Source organism: Dermacentor variabilis, chromosome 2, assembly GCF_050947875.1.
Source record: "Dermacentor variabilis isolate Ectoservices chromosome 2, ASM5094787v1, whole genome shotgun sequence".
Lineage (NCBI taxonomy): Eukaryota > Metazoa > Arthropoda > Arachnida > Ixodida > Ixodidae > Dermacentor > Dermacentor variabilis.
Window position 1 is genome coordinate 62184486 of NC_134569.1, and position 24942 is coordinate 62209427.

General features: G+C 49.0%; 1 protein-coding gene across 1 annotated transcript in view; it reads right to left on the bottom strand.

Moving 5' to 3' along the window:
* Positions 1-111: 111 nt before the first annotated feature.
* Positions 112-24942, bottom strand: part of LOC142571998 (protein Wnt-6-like) — a 56878-nt gene continuing 32047 nt past the window's right edge. The window contains exons 3-6 of the mRNA XM_075680773.1: positions 14594-14686; positions 5963-6183; positions 4779-5038; positions 112-3441 (exon numbers count right to left, since the gene is read on the bottom strand). Of these exons, the coding sequence (XP_075536888.1) occupies positions 2986-3441; positions 4779-5038; positions 5963-6183; positions 14594-14686 (1030 nt within the window). The 3' untranslated portion in view covers positions 112-2985. The remainder of the gene's footprint in view (positions 3442-4778; positions 5039-5962; positions 6184-14593; positions 14687-24942) is intronic.

The following is a 24942-nucleotide window of genomic DNA, read 5'->3' on the forward strand; positions in this document are numbered from 1 at the left end:
AGCCGGAGAGAAGAGCAATGACGTACTTTACAGCTTTGCGACGCGACTCGGCAGGCAAAGCGTCACTGGTTTTGCGGCTGCAAAACTGAAGCAACACAGATACAACGGTAGTTTACGAAACAACATCTTTATAGTGCACGTAAGATTGGAGGCGAAAAAAAAACAAAACAAGGAAAACGTTTCTGATGGCACTGAAGGCACGCTGGTGGTAAACAAATCGTCGCATGGTGCCCGTGGTGAGACAGAACAAAATGCTCGTGTAGCGGAACGAAATAAGTTAAGTTTTGCAAATAAGCTCAAAACAAAGAAGACGCCGCTGCCACTGTTGTTGGAAATTAAAGCTTCTTGCTCTGCTATCCCCTTTGGCGGTGCGGATACTAAAACCATGCAATGTAAAACGCGAGGAGGGCGCGACATCACCACGACACCATAGAGGTGATAGCGTCTTTTGCTTTAACGTGGGAATTTTCGGTTCTACGACGTCATCAGGCGCTTGTGCCAATGAGAAGCAGCGAATAAGAGTTCGTTACGATGGTTGCACGGGGCGCTAGCCATCTCGATAAAGTAATTGTTATTAGTTTATGATTTCATAAACCTTGTTAGTACAATGACGGTATGCTAATTAGGTTGCGACATCATTGCTTGTGCTAATTAGGTTAGTTGCAGTTTCAGCTTAACCCTACCCTATATTTCGCAAAAGGAATTGGAAAGTAGCACGCACTTGTTTCGTCCCACCAGAGGATAAAGTTTAGAAAATTATGCAACAAATTTAACTGAGGCACTCTGAACTTTCCCAAACGTCCCGATGACGATTCCCACAATCTTTGTCATTAACAGAGCTCATGGCCAATCATGTATTTATACGGCCAGCGTTATAGCTCCCGAGTTTTCAATTCGACATCGAACAAATGTTCTGAAGGCATTGTTTCTGTTCACGTTTGTCATGCGATAATTGTCGTACCCACATACATTAATGCTATAAATGCTTTGTAAAACACAATAAATAAGGACGCAAACATCAGTGTAGCCGCAATACGCGTTCTTTAGCTGCCACTATATAATTAGGCGCAGCAGCCTCTCATATCCCAGCGTCTCGTTAACCATTACTGTAGTGTTATAATTCATTATTACGAGTCTATCTTCCTGACTGTGGTCTCTAAAGAGCTAGTCATTTCCCGGCAAGAAAAAAAAAAAAGAAGCACACAAGAGAGGTTAAGATGTTAACTTTCGCGGCAAAGCGCACTCTACTGACGTTCATTAAAACATTTCAAATGTAAGCACGCAGCTCATTACCCCGCAATATGATCTTTGGCACAACGCTTCGGTGCTTTTTCTTTCTTCTATTTTCTTAGATGCAGGTAACTTACTAAACTGACTGTTCACATTGACTTATAGCCGGGTGTTAAAAATACGCGGTCTACAGCTTTTCTTTTTTTGTTCCAAAACGGCACACCGTCATGAATTGAAAAAGTTGGCCATAAAAAGCAGCTTACGACGAAAAATGCTTGGATGCGAACACCTACCATTCAAAGCAGCATTAACACAGCGTCGATCATTGTTGCCTAGAGCGAAGTTTTTCTCGGACGAATATTTTCATGCAGTGACAAAGAACACGAAATACCGCTGTGTTGCGACTCGCCGCATAAATTAGTTGATTGAGTTGTTACTGCACACCCCATCTCCAAATAAAAGGAAACAGAAGAAGAATTGCTTCATTGCTTCTTTTTTTGTGTGTGCCAAGAAAGCAACTGACGGAAAGCTTTTCGTGCTAGACAAGCGTGATCAACACTGTATAAAAGCCGCGAGAAAGTTATCAGCGTCTCACCAAAAACATATCGCTAACAACACTGCACCACATAATAACATGACGAGAAAAGCCGACATATAAACTGCACTGACACGAGAACGTTAGTGAAATGCCTTAAACTACGCATCAGAATGACATACGTATTAACAAATTTTCACATAGCCTGCACACCTCCCATGCGCGGCACTGGGAGCACCACAATACTATAAACAACCATTTCATCTTTCGATCCTGACTGGAAGAAAAAAAAAAAAAGCCACAGGAAGAACACAAAAGCGTGGAAACTTGACTATACCAGGTCTTAAATGCCATCAGCCGGGGGAGGCAAGGAGCAGCAAATTACAACTGTCCTCTGCAAATCGCCAAAAAGTAGCAACAACGACGCGAAAGAAAAATGCCACCGACACTCGTTTTCTTCCGCCAGCACGTACGTCGCGCGTTCGCTCTGCAAGATTGTCCGCACTCTAAGCGCGCGTACGCGTACAGGTGCCTGGCTTTGAAAACCACCGGTGGATGCGATGCAACGGCACACCTTCCGAATACCGGCTTCCAGTCCACATATGTACACGCAAGCACGACAAACACACACACGCACAAACACACACAGGCCGCCGGTCGTTCGAAGCCCGAGCTCACGGAGCCCACTGTTCACTATATCACAGACCTTGTCGAAAACGAAGAAGCACTTTTGTTCTTTCTTTTTCTTGTTGGTTTGTTTAACTTCTGACGAGCCCGCGCCAGTGACGTGTCTCGGCGGAAGGCAGCCCCGTGAACCCTCTTTCTAAGCGCTGTTTCAAACCATGGTTAGAAACGCTTGCACACGGTGTTTCGAATCTTCGTTACCGGCGTTTTTGAATGCGCGAACGGAGGCACAAGAGAGCAACTAATAGAAGAAAAGTCTCACGTTCTAAGTTACCAACGGTCGAATGAAGAAAAAAGCAGTTTCCCGTCATTCGCGCGTACGACGCTTCAAAACAAACGGCGACGTTTCTCCGGGCAGTCCAAGAAGGCTCGCAGTCTCACCATTCGTCTCTCTCACTAAGCCAAACACTAACGGCTCGCAGGTCCTCGCAGCGTTCAAAGAAGTAAAGCTATAGGGTGCGGCGGCGGCACAACACAGCGGCGCGCTTTTCCAGAGTAGCAGTCTTTGGTCCACAAACAGCCGGCACCGAAGGACCCTATAGACACGTGGTCTCGTGCACAGTCTCGAGGCACGTCTGGCACGTCACGTTGCAGCAGTACTGGAAGGTGCAGTTGCACGCGACGCTCACCACCGTCTGCCGGTTGCGCACCTTGCGGCCGCAGCACAGGGTGCGGCAGTCGTCGGGTCCCTGCGAGCCCAGCTTGCAGAGCCGCCCTCGCGTGCCCAGCGATCCGGTGCGCCGGTCCGGGTCGCAGTAGTCGGGCGACTCCTCGGAGAAGACGATGTCCTCGCGGCCCGGCGGCCGCACCGACTCCGGCACGAAGCCCTTGCCCGAGTTGCCGGCTGTGACGCGCACCGCGCCCTGGAAGCGCTGCTTGAGCCGCAGTCCCACTTTGCTGAAGGTGGGCAGCTTGCGCCAGCACGTCTTCAGGGAGCACGTGCCGGACATGCCGTGACAGCGACACACGCGTTCCAGGTGCAGCCGCACGGCCTGCGCGGCACACGCGTGGAAAGAAGCGCTGTGACCCGACGCTGTTTTGACACGTGGGCCGGTGTGCATATTTAAACGAGAAGAAAGGGGTTTAACGGAGGGGCCCGATCTTTATTAATCGTATCACAAGAAGCCAACAAACAATGACACCGAGGACAACATAGGGAAAATTAGTTGTACTTGCCAACACAGTTAACGAAATGATAAATTAATGGAAATGAAGGTGGATTGTGCTTCGCGTGGTAGCAAGAGCTGGGATTCGCTGGCACGTGAAATGCTGGAATCCTATTACACGAAGAAAAAGGGTGATGCTGTCATGCAGTGCCCCACTAGTCTCATTGCACAATAGCGAATACCGATTTTTACGTGAATTGCTGGAATCCTATTACATGAAGAAAAAGGGTGATGCTGTCATGCAGTGTCCCCACTAGTCTCATTGCACAATACCGATTTTTAGACTCTCTGTGCTGATACTTTGGTCTTGATGGCATGTCTTGTCGGTTTGTAACGTTGTTTATTACACGTGCCGTACCCTTGATGGTTTTGCGCATGTCATTCCTGCCTGTATAAGATATGAGTGTTTCTGTCTAATAAATTAAGTCGCAAGTTGGCGCTCTTTCTGTCCGTTCTTCTTTCCGCCTAGTTTTTCTTGCACCAGAACCACATTTCAAGCATTAACCGACTAGCCCAACATCGCATTCTGCTTTCTTTAGCTCGATCCTCTTCCTTTCCCTTCACCGTTTACGATCGGTCTATTCTGTTGATAAAATACAGACGGAGAGTCTCTCGGACCACTGCATGGTGGAGCGCGAGAAGGAATGACATTATGATAGTAGAATTGTTACATTATGCCTATAGTGCTTCGGCAATACGTTAGTTACCCTAAAACTGCATCCAACATAAGAGAGGAAAGCTATGCCACGGAGCTTTGACAGAATTGCAACTGGCGTGTGTTATACGCTTTGCGTGGGACGCACTTGCCCTGTGTGAGCTGTTTGAAGCGGCGGCGAGGTTCTAAATTTGCACATTTATAGCGCGCATAAACCTTGTTGCGATAACCGACTATACTATACGTTCCCCTTATCTGCTTGCGTAGTCGTGTCAACATAAAGATTATCTTCATGAACGTGTTTACGGCCTTTCTTCTGTTCCTGAGCCGAGAAACGCAGCATTTGTAAAGGAGTTACGGTTGAAGCACTATACGTTACAAGACGTGAAGATGCCATCACCACTTCATACGGTTATGGTACCATGTATGGTGATATACGCTAATGAGAATAATGCTTTGAGAATTGTTCGAGGTTGCCCGGCCGGCGCCCCAAAGCATGAGTACCCACCTGTCGTCCGGCTTCGTAGTTGTGCGACAGGATGGTGGCGCGCAGGTCACCGACTCGCTTGCGGTTCATGAAGTCGCGCGACTTGTGGTATCCGAAGTCGACGTAGTGGTCGCAGCCCGTGCGCCCCTGCAGGTGGTTGGCGGCGTTGTGCCGCCGCCTGCACTGGCAGTCGAGCAGGCGGCCCTGGGCGCACGCCTCCGTCAGCGCGTACACCACTCCCGCTGCCACGATGGCGTCCACAAAGGCCGCCTCGCGAGTATCTGCGCAAGTGCGGGTGCGTGATGAGTGGTCGAGGTGAAGGTGCGTGCATGCGTCGCTGTTGTGTGCAGCCTCGGTGCTCTTATCAAGAAACCTCGTGACTGTGGTATCGAGGTCCGTCTGTCAAGTAATGCTCGCCATCTGCTGTATCAATCAATCAATCAATCAATCAATCAATCAATCAATCAATCAATCAATCAATCAACAAAATTTAAGATTTCCTTTACAAAACTGCCGCCCAGACGATGAACGGTTGGAAACCTGACGGGTCTCATGCATGCCTCTGCACAACATAAAGGCTCGGTCCTATCTGCTGCGCATAATAGCACACGTGGCCGTGTTCGCAATGGCTCGGGATTCACACCACAGCCAGGTTCGCGCGCAACGCCTGCACGTCTGATGAGGCATACAATCGATCCTGGTTATAACAAACTGTCCAGAAAATAGTTCGGCCTATCAGGTAATTTGACATGCTCAAGTTCGCCGATAAGGAGCTTGAACTGTTGTGATGCGTTCGAGAATCTTTTATGAGCATATAAATTAATGTTCTGTGATGTGTATGAACGCTTGCTTGGTGACCAAAGCCGGCGGCTGTCTTTGGTCTCTCGTGTTCCGCGTTCGATGTGTCCGCTTATGAATGCTTTGATTTCTTGTATTTTTACGCCTGATTACTTTCTTATCTTATTATTGATTACAATTTGCATTTCCTGCGTATAAAACCTCTCCTGTAACAGTCCCAAGTGGGACTAACATCCAGATTTGGATATATCAGATGACCAGTTCGTTGTGGGGCAGTTACTAAACTGAGTATCGTTCAGTAAGATTCGCGCATTTTGTTATATAGAAAACGCTTCGCTTTTTCCGGGTTCGTTATGCAATCGTCTCGGCCATGCGACAGGCGGGGCGCGCGCAACGTAGGGACGCACCTTTCATGAGCACCTTCTTCATGGAGGACCGAAGCGTGGAACAATTCCATCGGTGGAAGCGGAACTGGTTCTGGCACTCGCGAATGCCCAGGTCGACGCCGCGCGCGATCTCGCGCACCACCTTGGGCTCCTTCCGACAGATGCGCGCCTTCCGGCCGCGCAGCAGCCGCTTCTTCTTGCACACGCGCGCCGGCTCCATGATGAGCTGCCACCGCATCGCCCTGCGACGAGAGAACACCGCTCGTTATATAGACTGCATGCACGTACCGTGGCCCCCGCGATCGTCTCCTGCAGCGCGCAGGCGCGCTGATCGCGGAGGCCACGTATGCATATATGCAGTGCGGGCGCGCGCGCAAGCACACACGAGCACGACGCACCTACGCGACGTTCTAAGAGAACGCAGTATCAAAACGCACGAAACAATGCATTCATTTTCACCGAGACTCGTTCGTCATTGTGGCGCGGTAAGTAATTACGTATCTACGTACACTCCTGCCAAGGCTTCGTAGACAACCCGTGTGTCTGCAAAAAATGGTGCGCTGACGTGCAGTTCCAAAAGAATGCTCGAAAAAAAAAAGTATGCGCGTTCAGCCTTCAGAGTTTGTCAATGATAATTATCGAAGTGTTGCCCCTAAGATAAACGACATGTTGACATATTTACCGCGAAAAGGGCGAGCACAAATGCGTATAAGCACGAAGGGACAATCCGTCCTTCAGCAAATGCCTAACACTGGCCGATGAAACATTGTTCAAAGGGCCTTAGTGCAGCACGCTAGTGAGGTAGCTAGGCTCAGTGGAGCCCTGGAATAGGGGCCCACCCTTGCCGGAAGAGGCTCCAAGCCACCGGCGCCCAAGAAGACGACGGAGACCTCGAGACGCTAAATCCTTGAAAGAACCAAATAAAGTTTCTCTCTCTCTCTCTCTCTGTCTCTCTCTCTGTCTCTCTGTGGGCCCGGAGTGGCGCCGTTTGCGGCAATTGTGCTATCCGCTCGCGCCACTTATTTTGGGCAATGGTCACCTGCAGTTTCGGTTACCACTGCGCTATTAGTAGTAAAAGGGTTGCTTGCTACATGCAGGCACGCCAAGCTTAAAATCCTGCCGCATTGTTTACGCATCATGGGTATTACTTATTTTACATTCGTATATCTCAACTAGATTTGTCGTATGTATATTTTATATATATGTTTAATATTATGTTTGTATCGGTACGACCCCTTGTAAAGTCAACCACAAAATTTTACGGAACACGAAATCTGAGAAAAATATGAATATCCGCGCAGTCTCAGAACTCAGCCTAGTATTTGCATTTACAGCCTCTACCAGTGTATGCGAACAACATTGTGATGTTCGGTTTTGCTGACTACTGTTACAAACTGCTCAGAAATTTAACGTTTCCTGAGATCCCGTGATCCGTAAACTTTTGTGGTCGACTGTACATTATGGTGTACTTTGTACCTTAAATCCTTATAGATACTGCCCTCGATTTGATTACTGTTTATCCGGATATATAAAGTTGAATACATGTGGAACTGGGTTTAAGCATATTCTCGCCGTCAGCTTTCGCGAAATTTCACGCTAATATTAGAATGTAGCATCAACGTGACAACCTGTATGTATACCATGCGGTTTTACACCTTCGTTTCTGTGTTTGGGAAAGAAAACGCGATCTTTATGTCAAGCAACATGCGGAGACGATTGCTTTCTCGGTACAAAAAAGATGCCGCTTTTGGCATCTACCCATGCATGGTATTTAAACGAAAAAGGGGTTTTCCACGTTCGTAAGGTATCAGTCGGTAATAAGAACCGACTTGAGAGATTACGTCCTGATCTGAGTTCCTGCAAGCGGACGATATAATTTCGTGACCTCCACCAGAAAAAAAGCACTGCAGGTGGGAATGCTGGCACCTTATAGCTAGATCATCGACGTCTCTTTGCATGCCGAAGTTCGTGCTGCTGCATCTGTATGATGTCACATTTGTCAGGTTGTTTACGGACAAGGTATGTGCTCGTGAGCAAAAGGGGCTTCTGCGAAGTATGGTGTACGGAAGGGTGAATTTACGTATATAACAGAGGTGTATCTACTGCCATCGCCGTTCTCAGCAAATTCTCAGAGGAGCTGAAACCGAAACGGATAGCAGCACCGCCGCATCGTCATGACATGAAGTTCTGCCCCCCCCCCCCCCTGTCCTGTGTGTAACATAACTCTAGAAAAGACAATATCGGTCGTCAAAACTACAGGCCCGTCGCCCTGCGCACAGGGTCCTTTCTCTTCTGTTTCCAAGCTGCGCACGGGGTCGTAGAAAACTTCGCTGACGTATAGCCTTCCATGTACCAGAGTTAAAACGCCGCTGGATACGGGGTCACGACATCTGTGGCCGTCCTTCAGCGAGCGGAACATGGCTCGCGCATTACAAAAGGGAGAAAATAAAAGCGAGGGAGGGGGTGGTGGCGACGAGCGGCGCAGCGTTTTTACAGGGGCAGCTGTGTGGCGCAAGGACCGTTTACACGCGATGACGTTTGCGTCGAACACGGCGCTCTCTTCGGCGTCCTTTTTCCTCCCTCCCTCTCCCTCTCTTCTCCCTTAGCACTCTAGCAGCGTCCTTTCCTCTTCTTTCTTTCTTTCTTTCTTTCTTTTTCAAAGGTTCAGCGGACCCCTCGGCCCTGTGCCAAGTCTGTCTGTTTACGCCGCAAGGCATAAAGGAGGCCATAACGTTCCCATCCACACGACGCCGCCGAGTACGTTGCTCGCCTGTACACACACACACGCAGGCACACGCAGCCCTTGCGGGGCCCGCTGGGTTATGAGCCGACCGCAAGGCGCGTACACGACGGTGCCGCGAAGGGAGCGGAAGTACGAGTTTTCGGGTGAAGACAGCCTGAAGTCTAGGTTACAACAAAAATTATCGGTATGGCGCGCACGCCTAGGCCGACGCGCTCGTTTGTAAACCACTGTGCTTATGCATCCAAATTTGCGAGAGTCTGCATGTAGCGCCACGCATAAGCGTGCGCTTTGTGCTTGCTTGCGCGAGCATGTGCTTTCGTATATGGTGCTTGTGCGTGCATGTGTTTGTCAGTGGGCGCCACCTGGGATCGGAAAGCAGCGGTGCCGCAGGCATCTAAAGCTGATTCGCTCTGAGTGCTGCATACTAGAAACGAAAGGCGTACGCGAAGGATTAGCATGTCCAGCGCAATCTCATTGTCAAGCTATGTTTTGTTATCACTGACGTTGGGAGCCCAAACCGCTGACCTATCAGCTGGCGTACGCCAAGAGCTATTACCCATGCAGAGAGTAAAATTGATACTGCAGCCGCTCGTCAAGTGCAATGCGGGGCATGTATACGCTGTACAGGCGCGTGACTAAAAATCGGCCATAGTCGTTACGGTGCGGGTACACGGTCTGTCTGAAAAAAAGAAAAGAAAATGTGCACTGCAATGTTCAAACAAAATCAATCTTTCTTCATTTACCTCAAGAAACGAGGAAATGGCCACGGGGGCATTAGATTGTGGCAGAAATTTTTGTAGATTAGACTTAATTGCAACGTATACGTAAACTTCTTGCGAGATTTAGGCGCTTCATTCGTGATAGTCGTTTGTGACGTGTATGTTTAACTTACAGAAATAAGTTTTAACCAGACAGTGAAGCAATCTCAATATTTTAAGGCGTAAATCAGTTCTGGCATCGGAAGCAGCCGTGGTTTTAGAGGTATGTACTCTTCATGTGCTAGTCGCTGAGTAAACCAGCAGTATACTACTAAAAAAAACAAAAAACATAGAGTCTGGAATGGACACACCATCTGTGATTTGATTAGGAAACCGCCGCACGTTTACTTCCTGTCTCTGTGACTCACCGCGGCGACTCACTGGCTGTGGCGTCCTCCTGCCGAGCGCATAACCGCGGGTTCGACTCCTTGGCGTGATGGCCGCATTCCACTGGTTGCGGAGTGCCAACACGTTTTCGGCGCTCGTTCAGCTCCACAGGGTCGAAACAATACGAAGCCTACGGCCTTTCTCACAGCCAATTGTGCAGCTTCGGGACGTTATAACCGGCAGACGGCTTAAATTTACTAGTGGTTTCAATATCGACGTACTCTCTCTCTCTCTCTACCTCTCTTTCAGGTGTGGGTCATAATGTCCTTTCTTCCCATATCCTTTGCCATAGCAAATGTGAAAGACTTTCCGTCTTGCGTACGTATGTAACTTCAAGCACGTGAAATATAGGTATAACCGTCTAACGCGGTAAAACGGCCACTTTCGAGTACTCGTTTCAAAACAGGACAGTATTAAAGGCGCAGATGCAGAAAGGAGGGCCGTTTTTTGTGTATGTGCTTTCTTCTATATATGGCCGCAACTTTTGCGCAGTTCTGTTTTAACAGCCGTACGCCCGAATCCCGACTATTTAACGCGAAACAAGAACAAAATTAATAACAGAAGGGTAAATGAAGTACTAGTTTTAGGTGGTATTGATCTTTAGGCGGCCTCCTGAAGCGATCGTGAACACTTCTTTCCCTCCTGACGCACAAACGTAGACATGTATGAAAACACATCGCAAAGAAATCGTCGCCGTCATGAGCGCCTATAACGGGGACAAATAAATGGGGTGGGAAAGGCTGGGAGGTCAACCAGAAGATATCCTAGTTTGCTACCCTGTACTGGGGGAAGGGTAAGAGAAAATGAAAGACGGAAAGAACAGAGGGGAGGTAAAGCAAAGGCACGGAAAAAGAAATATATAAAGGAAGTGCAGAACGGTCCGTGAGAACTATAGTTTCTCTAGCAGGCCACTCTAACGCAAAAATTTCAAGAGTGCCTTGACCTACTTATAGTGGGACGATTGCACAGGCCGGCGTTCCAGGACTGTCTGCTCTGAGAGCGGCCAGTCGGCAAGACTGGCCAGCGCGGACGCGAGTACGCTGTGTGCGCTGTATCGGGGACAACGGCAAAGAACGTGCTCAGTAGTTTCCAGCAAGAGATCGCCAGTACGCATAGACCGCCAGTACCGTCCGTATGTTGTGAAAAAAAAAAAAAGGGACAGCATAATAAGTAACTGAAGCCAGAAAAATGCGGTCCTCGACCCCGACATCCATGAATTAACGCTTAGTGACGTAAAATTACCGTGAATTGAAGTTAATTTTTTTTAGGTGACAAAAAGATGAAAAAACGAAAAGCTTATATTGCTTCTTCAGCGGCCATGCATTAAAAAACAACGAAACGTGAATGTTCATTTGTGTGAATCATACCGGATATATAAACAACACGATATACCACCCCAACACAAACATAATAGATGAAGAAAAAAAACAAAACATGCAAGAAGTGTAATGCGCCTACTAACAACGCGACATACTGAAATAATGACGGATATTTAGAAAAGAGCATGCTTCTTACGATTATAAGTGTCTTATGTGGGAATTCACTGTGAAACCAACGGTGGTGTCTGTACGTCTGTCCGTCTGTTTGTAACCGATAGCTGCCGATGTTCCGATGCCGCGACATCAGTCTAGCCACCTTTCTGTCGTTAGCATACTTTTTTTTAGTATGTAAGCGAAGGGGGAAACCGCTATGAGAATGGAATGTGTTAGAGCGGATGCAAGTTAACCTCTTGTCACACGCAGAAACAATAGGAAACAGTTGGGCAGCAAACCATCGGAAGATGCAGAGGTCAGTAAGAAGAGAGGAGTAACGTATTGGTCTTATTCGCTTGATTTGTTCAGAATCGACTTCGGAAAAAAAAAAACGAATTCTCGCCTAATCTTTTCTACAGCTGCCATTTCACCAGCCGAATGGGTGATTACAGCGTCGATTGTAGCCGTAATTATCGCTACGTTGTCGCCAACTCTGTCGAGAGATATGAGTTTTTCTACGCAACGATTATCACGGAGTTACTTTAACATAGTTCAGGACAACATTCATTTGGGCTAGATGATGCATACTTGAATTAGGAAGGAACAGCGTCAACTAAGACGATCACAAGTGGGGAGAACTCCCCAGTTGTGATCGCCACTTGTGATCGTCTTAGTTTGCGCTGTTCCTTCCTAATTCAACTACTTTGACAGCTCATCTAGCATAAACACAAGTTTCCTAATTTTCTGCATTGAAGGATAATAAAAAAAAGAAATGATCCACGGATTTTACGTCGTGATTTATTGTTTCATTAATGCAGAACAGAGATGCGCTCAGCGGCACTACATTGTCGGCATGCATATCAGGCGGAAAGCCAAAAAGAAACGACAAACCACACCGAACCCCTGGGAGGTTGGAAAAGAAAGGTTCACTTTCTTTTCCATCCATCAGAAACATCAACTGAGCTAACGAAAATCTTGTGTGTCCTCTGCTACTCAATGGAAAGGGGTAACCCTACCGTAAAAACCCATATGCTCATATTCAAGAGAGAGAGAGAGAGAGAGAGAGAGAGTTTACTTGAAGGAAGGCAGATATGTCGAGCTCTTCTAGCGTGCTCTAGCCTGCTACTCTGCACAGGGGGAGGCAATAACCCCACATCAACATATGCGGATCTCATACATTGTTCGGGGCTTGCCCCGTATGATGTTTGGGAACATAAGGGTTCTCCCAGTGTGATAAATGAGAGCGAGAGAGAAAGAGAGGAAAGACAGGGAGGTTAACCAGATGCGAGTTTTCGGTTTGCTACCCTGCACTGGGGTGCGAGAAATAGGGGTTGGAAAGAGGGCAAAGAGAGAGGTCTGTGTGGAAAAAGGGAACATGAAACTTTTAATATCGGATTCCCATGTGTTCAGATAATCATATGGGGCGTACCCCACATGATATATGGGAACATAAGGGTTTTTATGTTATACCCGTATGTGCGTATGAGGTTATTGGATGCGGAGAATACGACTTTTTTTTTTCTTTTCCTACACGGAAGGCAAGAGGTTTATCGGCTCCGATGTACGTGCAAACGATTTTTCTTGGGGGGGAAGGGGGGGGGAGGACAGCCACTCCGTGGCGGATAAAGCTATGCGCCCAGCTCCTCCGAGATTCAGCCTTCGTTATACAGAGGGGCTCGATCACCCCCTTCACTCTCCCCCTTTCTTCGGCTGCTGTCGAACGGCGTCGGCCGCCGTGAAGGACGTTGATGTAAACGGGGATACGGCTTCGGCGTCACGTCTCTTGACGGGAGCCACAGACAAATGACGTCGGGCACATCATTAACCCGCGCGTCCACGAGCCTTCTATTATGGCGCGGCCGCCTGCATCCATTCACGAATCACGCGGCCTGTCCTGTAAATAACATTCCCTCGTCGTGCGTGCGTGCGGGTTCGTGTGCGTGCCGTGCTGCGTCGAAGGGTGCTGCGCGTAGCGTTTCTTCCAAACAATTATTATGGAGAGTCCTCTGGGGCCATGGTGTCTAAGGGAGCTGCGAGTGAGGTGGTTCGGCCAGCATGGCAACGATGGGGAGTACGCGGATTTGCCTGAACTCTGTCTCCTTACGGCTTGAAACGGCTCTGCTTCTTTGCAAATTTGTTGTTTTCTTGACAAACTATTTCGTTATGAATGCAACAATTCGCAATGATTAGGCTTGTGCGCAGGTACTTCTTATCTTTCTCTCTCTCTCTCTTTCTCTCTCTGTGTGTGTGTGTGTGTGTGTGTGTGTGTGTGTGTGTGTGTGTGTGTGTGTGTGTGTGTGTGTGTGTGTGTGTGTGTGTGTGTGTGTGTGTGTGTGTGTGTGTGTGTGTGTGTGTGTGTGTGTGTGTGTGTGTGTGTGTGTGTGTGTGTGTGTGTGTGTGTGTGTGTGTGTGTGTGTGTGTGTGTGTGTGTGTGTGTGTGTGTGTGTGTGTGTGTGTGTGTTAGAGAAAAACTTTTAGAAAACTTAGCAAGATAAACCGTACTAAGTAACGCCGCAAGAACGCCTGAAGCCGCACGCACGAAGATGAGACAAACCCATGTACCAACCACCATACCAACGGCAGCTGAACGATCGCAGTGCCGGAGTTTCCCATAAGGATCTTTTTTTTGTATGAAGCTCTATGGAACCGTGCCCGCCGCGCAGTCCACTGAGTGTGTACGAACGCGCGTTTCGGAACATTTTCGGCAGTTGGACAGTCAAGCTAACGAGAATTGAATATACCAAAAAAAGCAATGAAGATATCTCCTTCGGGCGTCGATTAACTTTGTCGGTTAAAATTTTTAGTTTCGTCACATTTCCTGCATCTTCAGAATCATTAAAAACGTCGTACTTATGCGGAAGGATTAAGACTTCTTCAATTCGGCACGTGGTTTGTCGAGTTTACAGAATGTGGACAGCCAGCACAGCCCCAATCAGAAGACAGCACAGCCCCAGAGAACAGCACAGCCCGAGTCAGAAGTGTTTCAAGCTTTAATCGACGCATTTTATTTAAATTTTAACTGTCATTATTTTCATCAGTGCCCTTGCTTTTATGTGCTGTTTCGGCGTACACAGTGACACGCATAGCGCCCGTACGGGATAATGTGAGCTCTTCAATTATTGTCAAAGGTGCCATACTTCCGTGACAACGTTGGTTCCTGGAAAAGCGCCATGTCAAACTTTGGATTGGAACGGCACCTTTGAATTATTCCTCGTTTGCTCAATAGTGGCCCACAGTATTAACGTCGTTAGGTTGTGCACATGTAGCCTGCAGCGGGCCCAAGCCAACTCACATGGATTCTCGGTACGCCTCCATCTTAGGGTCGATGAGCCGCCGCCTGTTGAAGTGGCTGATGCCGTTCACGCCTTCGGACACCTTCACAGTCCTGCGCCGAGGAGATGGAAAAAAAGCAGAGTGGGACCAACTTAATAATAGTGCCTTGGAATAGCGTGAAGATAACCTGCGCAAAATCCGTTACGGCCAACGGTACAGGAGGAAAGAAAATGCTGATCAATGACGAATTCACAAACGTATAGTTTTTGCGAATCCACTCGTCGAGTGAAAGCATCTGTCGCCGGAACGTGTTGCATGGCTTCTGCTGTAATATATTTATTTATTTATTCAAATACCCTAAAGTCCGGGGCAGGCATTACATAGAGGGGGAACAACAGTAAGCACAAAGCAACGCAGCACTACGATGTGTACAGAAGTCGTTGGCCGTTAACAGCATGTTGAAAAGAAAAAACTCAAAATATGAAGGCAGATAGCAAGAAGCATCAACAAGCATGTTTTAAAAAGGAAGGATGAAGGTTACAGCTCAAAGTGACGTTTCAGGCTGGTTACAGACGCTTAGTAATCAATGAGAAACGTAATGGTGCCAGGCAGAAGATTTCACTGACGGATGGCGAGGACGAGAGGCGAATGAAAGAAGAGATTAGTGCGAGCAAAGATGGGTTCGTCTATCAGTCGGTGGTCAACGCGCGGGAATATGCGATGCGCTGGCGTAATACGGGGACATAACAAAGGAAGAGTGGCTGTGATACAATTTGTGGAAAAAGCACAGAATGGAAAGCATTCTGCGTCTTTCAAGAAGAGGTAACTTGAGAGCTTCCATTATTTCAGTCACACCTGGCGTACGCGAGTAGTTCTTCGATATGAATCGAGAGGTTCCAATCCTCACGCGGTTCCGTGGCGATTGGAGAGTGAGCAGCATAGTACTTTCCAACTTAAGTTGCTTTTGAGCTACGGAGGTTGCTTGGCTTTTCTTGGTGACACTTTGCGTGACTTGCGTTGTAGCAGCAAATGCACAATGTACTTTGGGCGTGCGTGCGTGCGTGCGTGCGTATGTATGTATGTATGTATGTATGTATGTATGTATGTATGTATGTATGTATGTATGTATGTATGTATGTATGTAGGTATGTAGGTATGTATGTATGTGCCTATCTGTGTGTGTATTTCACAACGCATTTTAATAAAGTGTTATTTGTGACATCGCGACAGCCGGCAGAGCGGCCGGGAGACCCTCCGCTTTGACGTAGAATTGAGATTAGTCGTAGGATTTCGCACTGGCGGCAAATTACGAGAAATATTGAACGGGCACGTGAGCTCTTTTGTCGTAAATCCGCACACGCGTTCCTGACGCCCCCTTATGTCCGGAAGGCTCACGAAGCATTTTAAGGCACAAACAAGAAAGAATAACGCAAGAAAAGTACGGTCCAGTCCGTAATCGCCAGCGTGAATTGGAGGAATCTCATTAAGCGGAGCACTTTTCACGGCGCCGGACGCGCATAGCGACGCGCCTCCTTTTCAGTGCAAGGAACACCGACGCGCTCGCCGGAGCTCGCGATTAGCATTACCCCGCCCCGAACTGCGCGTGCCTGAAATTCACGAAGAAGCTCACTCGTTTCCGCATGCACTGCAGTGCGCGAAGAGAGAGAGAGAGAGAGAGAGAGAGAGAGAGAGAGAGAGAGAGAGAGAGAGAGAGAGAGAGATGGTGTTAATTAGAGCTGAGAACATCAGCCTATAGAGCTGCATGCGGGGTTAGCGGCAGATCCAGAGGAACGAGAAGCGAAATTACCGACGAGCCTGCAAGCGCGGACAAATGCGCTCGCGCGAACACACGCGCTCACAGCTGCCTGCGGGGCAAGAGACAGACGATGGCACGCGAGTGTCGTGCACATGAAGTGGCGGGGATAAGCCGCCTTTTGTTGCCAGGGGGAAGAGGGCCATCGGCTGGGAGGGGGGGGGGTCACGTCGATTGATTCCGGAACCGACCCCCCTGGAGCACGCGAGTTGCTCGTTTATCTCGCGCATATGCGAACAGATGTGTTGACGAAAACGGTGCGCGCGCACGCGCGCGCGAGAGAGATATGAAGCCTGCCGCGCGACGGTTACCGTGGTGACTATACAGCTTTGGTGTTCTGACAGTCGCTTGTTCTCTTTCCTTCTTTTTTGTGCGCCTGGTTCTTTTGATGCTTAGGGGTACTTACGGGGCAAGCGCGACAAGTATATATACGCACACACGTATACGGGGGCGCCCGTGGTCGCACGCCGCGCGCTAATGCCGGCCGTGCGCGGCGTGGACCCCGTACTGCGCGGCGACCGGTCACCCCTCCTCCACACACGTTTCCCTCCTCCTCCTCCTCCTCCCCCGGTGCCGCTAAAAGGCAGCAGGCTTTGGCGCGCGATGCTTGAAAAGGGCGCCGCCAAAGAATGCGGCCCTCGGTGTCTGCGGGCAGCCGGATGCACGGCTGTTTTATCCGACGCACGTGACGGAGGCGCCACGCAGCCTCCAAGTTCTCTCGCCGCTCCTCGAAGAAGGTCCGCGGATTTTTCATTTTCTTTTTTCTCACCCCGCGTCGTCTGCCCTTCGGTGACTCCCCCGTTGTCGACCGTATTTGGGAATTACGGCCCGAGTGAAAGCGGAGCAAATGTCGCGAAGCAAAACGAGAGCGAAATGAAGAAACCCGAGAAATAAAGGGTTTACGTAACCTGGCGAAAGCAGAGATAAGTTTGACCATCGAGACCCACCTGGACAAGACTTTCAGAGTGTGTCGGCAGCTAAAGGGTTTGCATCGACGCCTGCCGGAATAGAGTAAAAGGAACGCGTCCAGCGAATCCAGTGAATGTGTACACTCTACAGCCGGCTTATGAAATTGCAATACGGGCTTAAGAGGTGTACGTGGATACCTAACCGTCACTTCTCTGCCCATTGACTACAGCAGGTATATTCGCAAGCATGAAAAGTTTACCAGCGGCTACATAGGGAAAGCGCGAACTCGGCTGAGGAATCACTTGGAGGGGCAAAAAATTACAACGCTACTAAAAGCACAGTCACAACGGGGTACTCTTGTCTACAACTGTGTGCCCCTCGAATACTCGCACTCTTTGCAGTATGCAGCCAAATGCCCTTCCACGCCACGCTTCACGTTATACTGAGTTATCATTTGAGGGACTCACATTTGTAGGCAAGAGTAGCGATAGAATGGCAAGGGAAATAATCGAAGCGTGCGAGATGACACGTTGCCGCACCATGCTTCAGCGGCTTAACATCTGTTGCTCTATCCGAGAAAGAATTGATGTTTTTTTTATATTTTAAACGTGGAAGTGTCATAACCTAACATGTTATCATGCTGAATTTTGTGTGCCCCCCCCCCCCTTTCTGCGCAGATTTTGTTCATATCGCTTTCATATTTCCTTAGTAATGAATAGACTTCTTTTCAGTTGTTACCCGTGTTTTGTAGTTTTTCCCGTGAATTGTATAAAAGCATCGGTATCCAAAAGAATAAACCACTTGAACGTCAACGCCGTGTCTTTCCCGTCTCTTCTCCCGTGTCTAAGTTTTACGCTCGCCCTGACAGTCTAAGTAAAGGCTGCGCCGTTTCTTCGCAGGAGTGCAACAAATGCGCCGTCAAACCACCACCGTCGACACCTCGCTGCCATCGTCACCCGTGCGATCGCGTCACACACACAGGAGCACGCGTCACGTTCATCAGGCGACATCTTGCCGAGCCACAAATAGCGCTGGATAGCCAGTTGAATGCAAAGTGTTTCGCAAAGTATCTGTGTTTAATCTGCATAATTTTGTTACAGACCCATCCCCCTTGTGGATACTTGCGGACGAATATATGCGTCTGTGCGTGCGAAAGACTACCGAAACTAGAGGGGCAAATTAAGACTGAACGATGGAGTTCACACGGGAGTAGAAACCGACATCAGCGTGGCTGTTATTCTTTCTTTAAGTATAGTATAACGCAGAGCTTACGTCCGGCAGCGCATGTTGCCCGTGCGATGCAGGACTTACAGCGCACTACCGCGAAACGAAACGTTCAGCGGAATGCGAAAACGAGATAAACAGACATCAGCAAGCGCACCTCTTCTCTGGCGGCCTTTAAGTATACAGCGACACTGGCTGGGCGAAATTTCTGAGTCAGACGAGCGCTGCAAGTGGATTTGACGGCGATGCGTCCTGCAGTAAAACGTAGATATTTATGTTCGCTAAGCTTGAAAATCAACGAGGCTCAGACAGTTGACCTCAGCAAGCGTACCCTCTGTTGCTCTATCCAAGAAAGAATTGAAATTTTTAATTTTGAAACCTGAAACGGGTCCCAGTAAACGGTAGCGACAAGTCTCCCTGTGCTCTCTCTGCTATTTTGTGAATTCTTGTTTCGCTAATCGAGCAAGAGAAACTTGCCGGGCGCCTCGTATATTAAAATTTTAGAAACGCTCACGCACATGTCAAGGTAGCGATAATGTATAGATTTTACACAGGGCTGAGAAAAAAATATAAAAATAAACGTGCACTGGCGACCGTTAGATTTAAGACGACCCTATGGATTCTGATTCTGCTGGCGTCATGCGAAGTTCGTTGGTTTTCTTCAAACTCGACAGATTTCTTTCTGAAGTGTGTATCCGTGCATGCGCGTTTACTGCGGAAGCGCTTAGAACTGCATGCTTAAAAAAGGAGCATTGCACACCTAAAAGAATCGAGCGAGCAGCTCCACAGTGGTGACATCGTCCTCGCCGCGAATGGGAACCAACCGACAGCCAACGCCCTAGAACAATGACCGCAGGCCAGAACCCAATAATGTAACGACAGAACTGAGCCCGGCGGCGCGAAGGAAGGAAGGCTGGGGGGGGGGGGGGAAGAAGAAAAAAACCCACAAAAATAAAGGAAACGAAATTAGCCGCGGTGCCCGGGGTTTCGGCGATTCCCGGAACCAGGCGCGAGATTCTTTTCGCCTTAAAAGGCGCGAACCATTAGCCGCGCGGCGCGTCTCAAGTCTCGACCGACGTTTCTCCGGGCGCTACTCTCTCTCTCGCTCTCTCCCTTCCTCGCCCAGCGCGTGTATAGTTTACCGCGTTCTTCCTTGGTGGCGTCCGCTCGCGTGCATTGTGTCCGCGCAGCGTACTCGACAAGACGGACGCAGAATGGAGGCGAGAGACGGACGATGCACGTTGGTTCCGAGGTCCACAGCGGGTTCTGCGATGCGCGCGCGGGTCGAAAAGAAGCGAGAGGGAAGCCGAGGAAAGAGAGAGAGAGAGTGTGTGTGCGTGGCGTCTTGCCAGAAAAGTGAGCGCTCGTCTTCGTTCAGCGCGAAAGCAAGCAAGTGCCAATGGCTCGCTCATCATTGGCTCCTCCTCGCGCGCGCTCGGGGGCCGCAATTTTAGGGAAACAAAGACGCCATTTTTCACACCCCAAATTATAGCCTGCCAGTGGTCCTAGACGCAGATATCCTCCGCAGACATTTCTTTGCCTCGACGCGCGAGCACACCGCGCTTGTCCTCCGCCTGCGCCACATCCAGCGCCACTGCTAGACACTCGCCCCTTGCCCGACGCTCGCCTTCCGAATTCCTCAGTCGTTCCTCGGCTGGCTGGACGAAGGTAGGGAGAGGGACGAAGAGGAGAGAGGATGTGCGAGCGTGGCTGCCAACCGGAGTAGGGGTTGGGGGCGTCGGGATCTTTCTCTCCTTCGAGATTCGATTAAGCGCCGCGTCGCGCCACCAGAGTTGTGGCGGTTGCATATGCCGTGAAAGTTGTCCTGTCAATTGTCCTGTCACTTGGTCCCCTTCCTCTCTCTCGAATGCCTCCCCCCTCCCCCTTTCTTACCACCTCGCTTTGTCAATCGTCCGGCAGCCAGAGTGCTGGCTGTCCAGGGCGGTGCGCATGAGATATGACGTGATTGACTTTCTCTTTTTCCCCTTGGATATAAGGATGCTAGCACTTTTCAGACTGGGCTGGGTCAGAAGGGGAGGCACGAGTTTACTTCGATATAAACACAACTATATAAACGACTATAGAAGCAGCAGCTCACCGAACGCCTAAAGATGCGCGAGTATGACCCATGACCGATTAAACTCTCTCTCTCTCTCTCTCTCTCTCTCTCTCTCTCTCTCTCTCTCTCTCTCTCTCTCTCTTTCTCTCTCTTCTTAATTTCACTTCGAGCGTCTTTTGCGTAGGTATAACGTAAACCATGGACTTAGTATTGAATCATATTTTTATCCACAGGTGCAGCAGAACTGTATGTCTAAGTGCGTGCTTCAGCGTCCGTCGGGTTAGAGCTGGCGTGAGTTTCTGTGCTGAAATGTGCAGTTTCTCAAGGGTTTCCTCATCTTGTCTGCGGTGCAACTTATTGTGCTTGTTGGGCTTCCTCATTTTTCTCTTCAGCTTGCGGAACAGATTAGTGTTCGAAAAACTTTTTACTTCCGTTGCTTGCTTGGATACGTTAATGCTACGTCCCACTGATGTGTCACTCTCACAGTAAAATGCAGAGAGCCGTGGCTTGACCGTACAACTACACACTCTCTACTTCGATAGACGCCATTCCCCACTTATGCCGCCGTGCAAAGAACAAGAATGGCGTAAGGCCTCCCGATTTCTGACTTCCTCGCTATATCTCTCCCCTAATCGTAAACAAAATCTGCACCAAAGGCTGTTAGTGTACATGGCTCTTCGGATGTCGGTGCACGCCAGAATAGTAATCTGAGTCTAATAATGCAGGAAGGTTGGGGCAGAAAATGCTTTGGTTACTGCATTTTCTCTGTTCTGCAGCGAAAATACAGTGACAAAAAAAAATAGCGTAAAGAAATTGCTGCCAAAATGCAGATCTTAATAAACTATGAGGAGTGAGCAAACACTTGTTTAGTGTAATATATTTAGACGGTGGTGGACGAGTGAACCGTAACAAAAAACTAAGATCATCTTAAGATGTTTGTTATTTGACACAGAGTTAGTTACACAACTATTTATGGCAATCGCAGTAGTAAAATAATGTACTACGCATTGCTACCTTTAATGTTGTATTGTATACAATGCGGGCACGTCTTCGAAGTGACATGCGTGTTTGAAACTTTCATCCATGTTAGTGCAAGGATGACTCTTGCAACAAACATCAAAGACGGCAAAGTCAATCCAGTGTTCTTACTTGGTTTACAGCGTTGACCGCCGTTGATCACATTTCGCGATCGGTGACCGATCTCGGATGCGAAAGTGCAAAGCGGGTAACGTCCACTCCTTTCGGCCGTCCCCTACACGACACCCAACATCTCTCGCTGGCCCATCTCTGCATGTCCTTCGGCAAGAACGGCACGACGACTTCTGTGGCAGCCTGTCCTCACGGACTGCCCCCCTACGCCTACGCTCATCCCATCCGTCCTCCTTTCTCTGACTGCCAGGCGCCTATTTTCGCTTACCCGCTTGCGACTACGGCGTAAATACGTGCGCACCCCCGATTCCTATCTGTGCGCCCCGCCATTACAATAACCGCTGTTACGCCGTGTCGCTCGGCGGGGAGATCGATGCGGGTTCCTTCCAAATGAAGCGCTGGCGAGTGCCGCACGCACGCACGCGTCCGCCAGTTTCGCAGCCGCTCTCTGGAACGTCCGACTCGCGCTGTCTTTTAACAAGCCGCAGTCCGATGTCTGTCCGCCGATGCTTATCGGCATCTCAGTTGGCAATGGTGCGCGGTCAGGAGGAGTGTGTGACTCCTTTTTTTATTTATTTCTTTTCGAGAACAGAGCTGTAAACACAGGGCTGCAGTCAAGGATGCTGGCTTTGCTTTCAGTCGGCTTGTTCAACGCACCATGAGTGATCCATACGCTGAAGTCGAGGTGTTATTGTACCGATCGAAGGTCGGACTGTCCGAACTTCAAACATGACGGAGAGCCATCGCTACGGCGAGCATTACAAAGCGTCACTTCTTCGGGTTTCTGCGCGTTCTATGCATGCCGCCTTATCTGGTCTGAATTTATTTACAAGCCTCCACTGCTAGCTGCATATGCACTCTTTGTAAAATGAAAGCTTTTGAAGCTGCTTCTCAGCAGAGAATATGTAGCACCGAGCAAGGCTCCGATGCTCAGGTCACTTAGATGCACTAGCGCTCTCATTTTCTGTGGCTTCGCACGAAATGAAAGCACCTGCAGGGACCTTAGCGTGCCTCGACGACAGGTCACGTGCTGTATGCATTGGATTCGAACCTTTTGGCACGCTCTCTTGGGTGAAAACAAACGAGCAAACAATTACCCGTGTTTAGTGGCGTCATTGCTCTGCGCGCGCATATTCATACAGTGTACGTATACATGCATATGCGCGATGGGTATACGTATAGGATGGCATGCGTAACGCGTCTAAATGCACCACGCAGATTGAACGATGACGAAAGCGCGGCGTGGACTCTTGGCAGGTTGACTCATCAAGTGCATGCATATACATCTAGTATAACGACATATCTTGCGTATAGGCACCGAAGCGACTTTCTGCAGCACTTGCGGGACTGAGGAAAAAAACATGCTTGAATAAAAAAATCCCCCAGTTGGTTTGCTTTAAAGCAGACCGACCTCCTTCGACTCTTGACAACGAGGCGTCTTTGATAGTTTAGTGTAGGTTGCATGCGAGGTGACGTCAGCGACGCGGTGTTTTTCAACACTCCGCATGGTTATTTTTCATTTCTCAAGTTTGCGAGCCGATATTGCGTATGCTACGTTTTTGGAGGCCTTCGACAGGCCGCCAAAACAGCAGATACAGGGTAGATACAGCGGTACCGACTAACCTGAAGGTGTTATCGATACACACTCGTTTCCGGATTAGACTATATATATACACACACTCTCTGCCGCACGTCAGAATGTAGCGTAACCAGTGCATACACGAAGGTCTTCGGTCAACACCAGTATCTCCTCACACTCTGAAGATATACAAACTATAACCCGGAACTCACCAGTGTTATCCCATAGTTTCTACGAAACGATCTAAGCGAAGGTGATGATAAGGTCCTGACGGAAGACGCCTAACTCGCATATCTGTATCGAACAATTATTATTATTTCTTTTTGCGTCCTCCATGAAGCTTTCCTCACATTTCCGAAACATGAAGAGTGTGCGTGCATGCGTGCGGGGCCTCCCCGGGGAAACGGCTCACGTATTCTTAACGCAGCCCTCGCCTTATTCTGTCTATGTATCGTCCCGTGCGTGGCTGATTTATAACCGAGGCGCGCCGCGCAGCCTATACATACTGTTTGTGTACCTCGGGGAAACGTCTCGAACATGGCAATCGCTTTATACAATCCCGTCGATTGAGCGAGACTCTCCAGTGAAGGCCGCGACCGGCATTAAACGCAGTGCATGCATTAAGATTCAGAACGGGCCCGTCCACGGCAAGACGTTGCCCATAGACTTCTCATATCCCGTATGGCGTCTTTGGTTATCTCTCTCAACACCAGCACACCGTGTAGATTTTCTTCGGGCGCTGCGTATATGAAATATCGATGTACGACGCTGTGGCTCCTTCCTCGGCTAAACGCATTAAGCCTGTTTCAATGTGCCACGGGCGAAAAAGGCAGTCGCCGTGAGTTTAAAGGGAAAACGAAAAGTTATCAAAAGCGGGCGTCAACACGCGGACGCAGAGGAGAAAGAGAAGAAGTAGGCAACGAAGGTGGGAGAGGAGGAGGGGATCGCAGAGGGTATACAAGAGCGTCCAAGTGGGAACGGGGACTCGAAGTTTGTCCACGTTTTGTTAATCTTTGACCCTCCCAACCCCGCGAAAAAGAAAGAAAGAAAAGTGAGGAAGTAGAACAAGACGAAGAAAACGGTTATCAGTGCACGCAGTGGGAAGTAACAAGAGGAAGAAGAAGGGAAGAGCAGGGCGTGTATGCCCGCGCGAGGAATCTGGAACGTTCGGTAGCACGCGCGCGCGTATACACGACGTCTCGAGGAACGGAATCGAACGGTGTGTTTGTTTGTTCCGCGTGTCTCCATGGAGAACACGTTTTCTCCTGACCGCGCGGAGCGTGTTACATACGAAGCGGCGACTCAGTTGCTACGTCTTATTCTCACGCCCTGCCGGGCCCCGTTGAGAGAATTATAAAAATGTAAGAAGAGGAATAGTGACAATAATGAAAAAAAGAACGCAGCTTGAGCGAGAACGTTTGCTTTGAGAGCGTGATCTGTGCGGTGGCTGCTGCTGCTGCTGCTACTGTTGTTGTTGCTTTTGGTTAAGAGCAATGCGGAGACAAGAGGAAGAAGAAGAAGAAACACAGCTGGAAGAAAGAAGAATAGAAAAAGAAAGAGGAAGAAAAAGAAGAAGATGGGGAGGAGGTTATCGAAGGCGGAACAGAAACGGGTCGCGTTTTCCCGCGGTGTCTC